This window comes from Halichoerus grypus, chromosome 11 (assembly GCF_964656455.1).
Source record: "Halichoerus grypus chromosome 11, mHalGry1.hap1.1, whole genome shotgun sequence".
Taxonomy (NCBI): Eukaryota; Metazoa; Chordata; class Mammalia; order Carnivora; family Phocidae; genus Halichoerus; species Halichoerus grypus.
The window spans coordinates 13376170-13387592 of NC_135722.1; the positions used below are offsets into that span (position 1 = coordinate 13376170).

At 34.1% G+C, this 11423-nt stretch overlaps 1 protein-coding gene across 1 annotated transcript; it reads left to right on the top strand.

The window, feature by feature from the left end:
- Positions 1–6858: 6858 nt before the first annotated feature.
- LOC118536095 (olfactory receptor 10AG1-like) lies at positions 6859–7791 on the top strand. The gene is given in 1 exon segment (XM_036092783.2): positions 6859–7791. A coding segment is annotated over 1 exon segment (933 nt).
- Positions 7792–11423: the final 3632 nt, after the last annotated feature.

The window sequence follows — 11423 nt, forward strand, 5'->3', positions numbered from 1 at the left end:
CACATAAAACTAACCATATAGAATATTTGTAATTGTTCACTTTTTTTCCCATGCATTTTTATTTCACTATTTGTGATCTGTAAGAGACTGTTATGTATCACTTACGTGTAAAATGATTTAAATTTAAAATAGATTTACATTTTAATTTATTGAATTATCTTTTGGAGGGAGGCTTAAATCAAATTTTAGGACTACAGGTTTAATTGCAGATATAAACTCACCATCTTTTTTTTCCCATAACCTTCTCCCCATACACATATATATTTACTAATGAAAAGTGTGAGCTTGTCCAAAATGTGGTATCAGGAGAAGTACCATCTCATTAGAATGCACCAATTACAACTCTCATATTCCCTTCTCTGGTCTTCAAAATTTTCAACCTTTCTTTCCCTTCCTGTCTCTTGGACTGACACATAGGACAAAGTTACATACATACACATTCAGCTGCTGTGGAGTTTAATCAGTGCATATCTCCAAAGGATGTAGATCAATGTTCAGTGGATGAGTCTGACACAATCCTTTACAATAAGCTCATGAATTTCCTGCTCATAGATATTTTTCAATTGCCAATAAAAATTAATTTAACTTAATATTAAAGCCATGCTTTGCTAATATGGAGGTAAATTGGGAGTAGGCTTAATAGAACTTTGCAGAGACTGAGTAGGGGCTAGCACTTTCTAAAGAAACAACTACACTTCAAGTTTTTGGAGAAAATTCCCCATGGCCCTTGCCCTTGTCGCTGATGTTGCACCAGATAGAAGTGATGTCCATGTCATCTGGGATGTAGACACTGCATATACTGTGTCCCATCACAAAGAGGTCATCTAGCTCAAACATCCAATGTCCCCAATGACCTATGTAGGTGACCTTGCTCAGACAGGTGTTGGTGATATCATGGGTGTTGTCTATGCACCTGTGGGATTTACTCTCACTCCCCAGGTCCCAGGTGGTTACCTGGACTGAACACCCTGCAGCAGAACGATCAGTTTGTTCTCTGAGATAATTTGTCCTTTTGCTGAGTGGCTTGCCTACAGTCTTCTGCACCAGCTGGCTGCTCACTGGCTAGATTCTTTCTGTGTTCCCTGTCCCCAGTATTTAGTGGAATCATATATAGGACCAAGATATTTCACAAGTTAATGGCAATAATATATTCCTTCCACTAGGTGTTTTATTTTCTAGAAAAATTTTACAATAGAAAGAATGTTTGGGAGAAAAAAAATCAGTTATTTTGAGATTTGGTTTTTAGACATATCTTATTTTAGGTCAATTCTCTGCTCTCTAATTTAGCTTTTTTACATTTACTTAATCTTATTTACAGAGTCTACAAATACTTTCAATTTAGGGGCTATAATCACTTAATTATATTGCCTGCTTTTTAATTACTTAAATATGTGTTTCTTATGTAAATTTTGATTATTTCTTTAACCCATAAACTTATAAAAATATTTTTAAATTATCATAATTTCTTGTCTATTGTACAATGCATTTATGTGAAAAATATTCCAAATATTGTTTATTATTCTTTAACTCAAAATAAATTTAATCTGTGAAACCACTGAGACTTCTAGGTATTATACTGAGTGAACAGACAAGTTGGAAATAATGAAGAATCAATATTCAAGAATCACATAGCTCCAAATAAACAACCAAAAAAAGGAAATATTAATATTGAAATCCTGTATTTAGACAAAAAAATTGTACAGTTCTATATTATATATATATAAATAATTTTGTATTTAGTTTGTTAAGCGTAAGTTAACATGGACAACATAATTTCCATTCTCCATTAAAAATGGCAAGTATACCTTTGTAAACAATAATTAAGTAAAAGCTAGATGCTGAAATAAGTGAAGTAATAATCGTATTTAATTTCATGCTGCTCAAATAAAATAAAAGATACTATGTTAACTCATAATAAGCATCTTTCAGAGGATAGAGATAAGTAATACTTTGTCAAGAAGATAATATCCAAGTGGTTGGGTGAACAGGAAAAAATTAAAGTAGTTGAGTTGATGTGAGAAGATGTAACCTATAGAAAAGGAATGTACAAAGAACTGTATTGAAAATGTATAGCTTTGGGGCACCTGGGTGGCTCAGTCTGTTGAGCTTCTGACTCCTGATTTCAGCTCAGGTCGTGATCTCAGAGTCATGAGATCAAGCCCCATGTTTGGCTCCACACTCAGTGGGGAGTCTGCTTGAGATTCTCCCTCTCTCTCTCTCTGCCTCTCCCCCCAAACAAATAAATAAATCTTAAAAAAAGAAAATGTATAGCTTTATAGAAATATATAGCTTTATAGAAACAATCTTAAACAAGTAGGTTTATTGAAAATGTGGAACACACATCAAATAGAACGTGTTGCAACAGAAAGCAGAAATGTGGTCATTGTTGTTAAACTTAGGTATTATTTACCATTTTGGCTGGGAAATTGATGTGTACTATCTTTAAGGTTCTCTTTAAATTTTGTGATTTTAATCTTAATGTGAAAACATTGCATATGTCCATGTACCATCCCAAAGTTTCAGAAGAATTCTTGGTATATTTCAGCCACTTAACAAAAATTATTACATCCAGATCTTCCCTAAAGAAGAAGGTAGTGAATATTGACCAAGTAATGTTGAGGTTTTGCAAACAGGAGATCAACTGGATGAAGATCTATGTCAAAAGCTGAGTTTCCAAATTGGGCTCCAAACCCTCAACCTCTTGAAGTTTTATGATCACTTTAACTATGTGTTGTAAAGTGAAATTAATAAAATATAACTTATTAGCTAAGGTTGTGTTGAGGGTGTGTCAGATTCATTTATACACTGATGGGAGAAGCGGTGAGATAAAAAGAAGTTACAGATTTGGAGAGGATAAGGAAACAGAAGGTTTATTTACCTTGGAAACAGAATAAGCAGCATTAAAAACATGTGAGATAAAGAATGAGGTTTGATTTTACAAATCATAACATTATCATGCCCAAATCATGTATCACAGAAGAGAACTGTGTGTCAGAATTATCCTAGATGCTAAATTTGGTGAGAGTAGGCAAAAGGAACCACAGATTTAAGAAGCAAATGCTACAGATATAACCATGGCTGATTGCAGTGACTTAGCTGTACCTCCACTGGTGGGGTCCAATATGGAAGACAATGGCTCATAAGATGGTGCCAACAGAGATTAGAAGCACAGTGACAAGAAACAAGTTTTATTTTTAAGTGGCTATTGTCAGTGATTTTTTCTAACATGTAAACAAAATTGCAACATACACTCTTTTCTTATTTCTTAATTTTTTTCCCTTTAAAAATTGCATGTGTGTTAAATTTATCCCCTAAGGATATGCTGATAACTTTGTGTGAGACCCATATGAAGTGGCTATCTACTATTGATCAGTTCAGATGCACAGATCATAATGTATTTGATGTGAAAAAAATCCCTAATTCCTACAATGATTCTTCAATGGTGAAAATTGACATTCCACCACAAAAAAAGCAACGTTTTACATTTTCCCACCAATTCGACTAATAGAAAATCTTACATACCAATAATACAAATATGAAGATGTTTCTAGTGATGATTACTAAATTTTCTTTATGTCCATAGCATCAAAAATATATGGATCCACGTAATGATGAATGATATTAATAAGTGATACCATTCTTTTCAATGAAAAAAAAAGAAGAGATAAAAGAAATGTAGAGGACTTCTATAATGGGGGACCAAAGACCTTTGTGAATCACTATGTCTTTAATAAAGCAAAGAATATACTAAAAAATGTTAAATCAATTTTTTCAATTGCTCTGGATATCAGCCAAAGGTTAGAAATAATGTGAGGAGAATTTACTCAGTAAAAACTGATGAATGTTGGTAGGAATAACAAGGTTTGTGGCATTGTAACTTGACCTAATACCATCACAGTTCTCACAGTTGTGCAACAGTCATGAAAACTAGCAGCTTGACAACAATTTTAACTGCTGTATCAACACTGGATTGTGTAGGCTGAGTTTGGATTCCTAAGGATGTCCCATCCCCAGAGCAATCAATACATCCTATAAAACATAAGGAAATATAGGTTTTTATATGGTATCAAAATTAAAAAGACATTAATAACTTTGAAAAATCCCATGTACATGGGTATTAAAAAGTTATCAAATAATACACTCCAAATGACAATATAAATTGTAAATACTGGATAATGTAAACTAAAAAAAATAAATTACAAAATTGCATATTAAAAGTGATGCAATTTGAAGACATGAACAGACATTTCTGCAAAGAAGACATCCAAATGGCCAACAGACACATGAAAAAGTGCTCAACATTGCTCGGCATCAGGGAAATCCAAATCAAAACCTCAGTGAGATACCACCTCACACCAGTCACAATGGCTAAAATTAACAAGTCAGGAAATGACAGATGTTGGCGGGGATGCGGAGAAAGGGGAACCCTCCTACACTGTTGGTGGGAATGCAAGCTGGTGCAGCCACTCTGGAAAACAGTATGGAGGTTCCTCAAAAAGTTGAAAATAGAGCTACCATACGATCCAGCAATTGCACTCCTGGGTATTTACCCCAAAGATACAAAAGTAGGGACCCGAAAGGCTACGTGCACCCCGATGTTTATAGCAGCAATGTCCACAATAGCCAAACTGTGGAAAGAGCCAAGATGTCCATCAACAGATGATTCGGTAAAGAAGATGTGGTATATATATACAATGGAATATTATGCAGCCATCAAAAGGAATGAGATCTTGCCATTTGCAACGACGTGGATGGAACTGGAGGGTATTATGCTGAGCGAAATAAGTCAAACAGAGAAAGACATGTATCATATGACCTCACTGATATGAGGAATTCTTAATCTCAGGAAACAAACTGAGGGTTGCTGGAGTGGGGGGTGGGGTGGGAGGGATGGGGTGACTGGGTGATGGACACTGGGGAGGGTATGTGTTCTGGTAAGCGCTGTGAATTGTGCAAGACTGTTGAATCTCAGATCTGTACCTCTGAAACAAATAATGCAATATATGTTAAGAAAGAAAAAAAGAAGAAGAAGAATATAGCAGGAGGGGAAGAATGAAGGGGGGGAAATTGGAGGGGGAGAAGAACCATGAGAGACGATGGACTCTGAAAAACAAACTGAGGGTTCTAGAGGGGAGGGGGTTGGGAGGATGGGTTAGCCTGGTGATGGGTATTGAGGAGGGCACGTTCTGCATGGAGCACTGGGTGTTATGCACAAACAATGAATCATGGAACACTATATCTAAAACTAATGATGTAATGTATGGGGATTAACATAACAATAAAAAAAAATTAAAAAAAAAAAAAAAGAAAAGCACATGTTAAATTTCTCCCTCCACAGATAAAAAGCCAGGAAAAATGACCTGAAGACAAATCTAACCAAATTCATGGAATTTGTTCTCTTAGACTTTGCTGATGTCCCCATCTTCAGTGGTTTCTACTTGGATTGTTCTTAGTTGTCTCTATCCTTATGCTGATGGACAGGGGCACCATATTTCTAAAAAAAGAACTGGACCCTGCTCTCCAGATTACCAGGTAGTTTTTTTTTTTTTTCTTAAAAGTTTTTCCTTATAAAATCTTTAAAAAAAAAAGTTTTTCCTTCTTGGAAATCTGTTATGTATCTATTACCCTCCCTGAATGCTCATGAATCTTGGGACCCAAATAAAACAGTTTAGTTTTAGTTTAGTCATACAACTCTTTGAGCCTAAGTACTTCCATCTATAGTGTACCATGAGGACATCAACATTTAATTCAAGAAGATTATTTTAGACTAAATGAGAGATCTTATTGCATGCCCTTGACCAACACAATGGTAGCTTAGTTAAAATGAGTTTTGTCCTTTGTTTTCCCAGATATTATTTAATGTTATAATATAATTGTCTTTCTTGTTTAAATTTTTATATTGTCCACCTATATCTCAATACATGAGAAGATTACTGAGTCTCTGTAGGTCTTATTAATTACTCATGATCATACACTTGCTCACTCACTAGCTAAAATATATATTCTCTGCCTTTGGTATTTCTGGAAACTAAAAATGATATTTTTAAATAATTTATAGCATTCCATTATGATTTTTGTGTTTTTCATCTCTGACATATTATTTAAATGAAAATGGCCCATGGCAGGTAGCAAGTCACTGGAAGATAAATTTACCAGGCAGAGTTTCAGAAATCGTATCATCAATGTAATTCCTTCAATATTGTTATTATTACTTAAATAACCAATAGGTCAAAAAACACTTATCAAATATTTACTGCATCTTTGAATAAGATAAATAAAAGATCTTGCATTATAATACCTGATGACCCTGTTGTTTATTTTATTTTGATAAATAAATGAAACCAGAATGGTTTCAAATAACATGCATGCACGAATAGTAACAGCTACAGCTATACCATGTAGAAAGGGAGGCATGCCTTGTACTTACAGAAGGCTTTATGGAAGAATTGAGAAATTACAAAAAAATATAATGTGAAATTTGGTGGTAACATACCACTGAGGAAATGTAAAAGTTTCTGCCTCAGGATTCTGTTTGTTAATATGAAGAAAAAAAATGGACTAATTTGGTCTGCATACATACAAAAATTCAAAATTAATAATTCTAGAACACATCACTTTCATTCAAATCCAAACCTAGTATTAAGTGTTAAATATGTTGATATATTTAGAATTTAGCCTGTATTCTCCATTAGACCTCAGTTGTGTTCTTTGAGCCCAGGATATAAAAAGCTGGGAATTAGTAAACAATAGAAATTTTATGTGCTAATTCCCCCACATCCCTTTAGTCCGTTAGAAATTAGAAAACGAATTAGAAAACAGGCCTCAGAAGATAAATGGCTAATTTCACTGTTTTCACAGATGGAAAAAAACCCAACAGAAGTAAATCTCACTTCAATGACGGAATTTACTCTTTTGGGATTTTCTGATTATCCCAATCTTCAAATTTTTCTTTTTGTAATATTCTTCTTTGTCTATGTGATAATTCTGATGGGAAATGGCATTATTGTTCTCATAACCAAGGTTGACCACACTCTCCAGACTCCCATGTATTTTTTCCTTAGTAATTTTTCCTTCTTGGAAATCTGTTTTGTATCTGCCACTCTCCCCAGAATGCTCACAAATCTTTGGACTCAGAAAAGAAATACCTCTTTGTTTGCCTGCGCAACACAAATGGGTTTTGTGCTTATGCTTGGAAACATAGAGTGCCTCCTTCTGACTGTGATGGCCTATGACCGCTACATGGCCATTTGTAGCCCTCTGCACTACCCTCTAGTCATGAACCACAAGGTCTGTGTCTAGCTGGTGGCAGCCTGCTGGATCACTGGAGTTCCTGTCGAGATAGGGCAGACATGCCAGATTTTCTCTCTGCCAATTTGTGTGTCTAACCAAATCAATCACTTCTTCTGTGACATCCCCCTACTACTCAAGCTGGCCTGTGGGGACACTTTCCTGAATGAGATGTTAGTCTTTACAGTCGCTGTGCTCTTTGTTATGATCCCTTTTCTGTTGATACTTGGATCCTATAGTAAAATAATCTCTACCATCCTGAGGTTGCCATCAGCAACAGGACAAATCAAAGCTTTCTCCACCTGCTCATCTCATGTCATAGTTGTGGCCATGTTCTTTGGATCTGCAATTATTACATATTTACAACCCAAATCTAAACATTCTTCCAGAACAGAAAAGTTTCTCTCTCTTTTCTATACCATAGTCACCCCAATGTTTAATCCCATGATATACACTCTGAGAAATAAGGATGCCATGATAGCCTTGAGAAAATTGTTGCCTTGATATTTAATGTATTAGCTGCCGATTTGAACTCATTGTCGGTTTTCTTATTTAATTCTGCAGTTGTGCAATCAAAAATTAATATTCAGGGTTTTTTTCCTACCTTACTATACATTGATTACTTCTACTCATTGCTGAGCTTGTTGTTTTGTGCTGGACTCTGATATCAGGATTATATCCACAGGGTTGTCATGCAAATTAAGAAATTAAGACACTAAGTATCCAGCCAATCTCATATTCAGGCCAACACTCTACTTCTCCCTCAAAGTTACTAGTGATGGGTACTTTTTGCTGAAAAATATAGTATCTCTTATCTAGTAATTGATGTCATATACTTTTTTCCACCTAAAAACTATAGTCTTTTTTTTTTTTTTTTTTTTTTTTACTTATAGCAAATAGGCTTTATTTCAGGAACTTGCAATTAAGGATGGTTTGGTGAATGTTTTGATACTTTCCCCTTTATGTAACACTCTTTTTTACTTTTCATGAAATTATTAGATTGTAAAGGATATGTATATGGTAAGCCTTTGGAGAATATTTGTTAAATGTCTATATGCTTATACTTTTAGACATTTTACCATTCATCAAACAGAATTTTCCTTGTTATGATTTAGAGAACACCAAAGGAAAGACTAAAATATACAAAAACCCTCTGATGATACTTAGAAATTGATAGGCTGGCAAAGAATCTTTTACCACCTGCTTTTTTCCTACATGCCAGCCTGATTTTCTCCTTGACATATGCTTTTTCTATATGGCTGAATCATGACATTTTGGTAATTTTTACCTTATATTTCACTAATGCAAAAAATATTAGTGCACTGTGCTTTTCAGAGATACAATATGTATGGGATTGAACTATTTTGTCCTCACATGGATTCACCCATTCTCTAAGATCACTTGATTTATTTATTTTTATTCTTTTGGTGGAGTACATAATAGAGATTAATATAGAAGCACTTCAGATATTTACTGCATTATTTTTCCAAGTTTTTCTGGATGAAAAGAGGGTAACTGAGAAGAGAGAATCATTATACTAAGCAAACAAAAGTTACCATTAAGAAGCAAAAGTCTTGTATTTATTTAGGTGTTTCCCATCAAAATACAGGAAACCCATTTGGATCTATTTTCAATCAAACTTGGTTGGAAAATAATGCAGTGTGTAGTTAGTTTTTTTTTTTTAATTTATTGTTTTAAACTCTGGATCTCTTTTTTATAATATATGTTTAAATAATATCCATAATTTATACAACAGTTAGTTTTCTTGTTTTAAACAAGAGATACCTCTTTAAGACGTATCATGGCATCAATAAAGATCTAAAAACACAGAACAATCAAGGCACTCCTTTCAGAGAAGAGAATGTTGAGACAGCAGCTGTGACAATAACATATTACCCATCTAGAGAAAGAATGGAAGAAAAGGTAAGAATGTTGATTTTGTAACCATTTCAAAGTGCCCTGTTTCAGATTTCTATTGTTGCATAACAAATCACACCCTAGGTTTGTAGCTTAAAACATCACTTTATGGTACCTCATATGTGTATGGGTCAGGAATTGGGGCGGGATCCACTGAGTGATTATTCTGCTCCATGTGACGCTGACTGTGGTCACTAAGGAGCATTCAGATGGTAAGTGGTCTGATCTGTAATGTCTAAAATAGTTTTGTATTACTATATATTACTATGTATTGCCATATGATATGGTTACAATGGTGGATTTCAGAGAAAAAATTTAGTTGTTATGTAACTTATGTATACATGGGAAGAAACAGTTAAATACTTAGATAAATACATTAGTAAGAGAGGAACCTGGGTGGCTCAGTCAGTTGAGAGCATCCAACTTGGTTTCAGCTCAGGTCATGATCTCATGGGTTGTGAGGTCGAACCCAGCTTAAGGCCCCACACTTGGCGGAGAGTCTGCTTGGGGATTCTCTCCTTCTGTCCTTCCCCCTCACTCATGTTCTCTCTCTCTCCAAAATAAATAAATAAATCTTTTTAAAAATACATTAATAAGATAGTCAAAAATTATGTACAGTAAAGTGATTGAGATTGCATTTGTGATAGAACACTTTTTAATTTAGTTTGGGTAATCAGAGGTTAAGGAATATTTTTCATCAGGACTGGCACTAAAGTATCTTTTTTTATCTCACCAGTAGGACTCACCTAGGGAAAAAATATTATTAAGTTAAAAATGATAAGTGAAGACAATGAAGAAATGATAAGAAAGAGGAGAGGAAGGGTCCCACACTCACTAGTTCATATAAAGTACAGCACATATACATGGCAATAAGAAAGAGACATGTGTTGGAATTTGAGCTGATAAACTTAATTATGTAAAAAAAATATTGAAATGTGTCTTTCTGCAATTGGGACCAAGAAAAAGATGCTTTTCCTTACAGTTTGTATTCATCATTTTACTGGCAATACTAGCTTCTGCAGTGAAAAAGAAATAATATGAGAATTGGAAAGATAGATATTAAGCTAATTATTGGCAAATTATATAAATGTAGATACAGAAATATTCCAGAATCTACATTGAAATTATTAGAGTTAATAAATTAATTCAACATATGTCCTGATTGCATAATCAATAAGAAAAATCAATTTATTTCCATATAAAAGAAGCAAACATAAGTTAACATTAAAACACTATGTAAATAGGATCAAATATATCAAATACTTAAGAGAAATCTAATAAAAAAAAAAACATGCAGGAAGTCTACCCACTAACCTATAAGATAATTCGAGGGAAGTTTTAGAGAAAAAAGTAAATGATTGCAATGACATGTTCATGGATTAAAACTCAATATTGAAAAGATATCAGTTTTCCTCAGCATGAACCACAAATTCAATAAAATATAATAAATCCCATCTGTGTGTGCACGAGTGTGTGTGTAACTTATCAAGCTGATTCTAAAACTGTTGTGGAAATGAAGACAGCCAGCAATAGCCAAACCACTGCTGAAGAGAAGTGAAGTGGGAGCACCTACTTTATTGGGCATCATGACACATTGTAAACTGAGAATTCAGACAAGAGGAAAGAATTCAACAATAAAGAGACCAGTGACACATAATAGAGAGCCCAACACATACCCAGCTCATGGACTCACTTGAATATGTAAAGATTGCAGAATAATGTAGAAAAGATAAGTTTTTTTATAAATTGTGCTAATTTAATTAGAAGTGAATGTGTTTTAAAAAATCAACCCATACTTCACACTATTTATAAAAAAGAAAAACCCAGGTAGTTTGTAAACCTGAATATGAAATGCAACACAATAAAGCTTTAAAGAAAATAGGACTACCCTACAACCCAACAATTGCACTACTAGGTATTTATCCAAAAGATACAAAAATACTGATTTAAAGGGGCACATGCACCCTTATATTTTTGCAGTATTATTTACAATAGCCGAGTTATGGAAAGAGCCCAAATGTCCATCGACTGATGAATGGATAAAGAAGATGTGGTATAAATATACAATGGGATATTACTCAGCCATCAAAAAGAATGAAATCTTGCCATTTGCAATGACGTGGATGGAACTGGAGTGTATTAAGCTAAGCAAAATAAGTCAGTCAGAGAAAGACAAATACCATATGATCTCACAATAGGTGGAATTTAATAAACAAAAC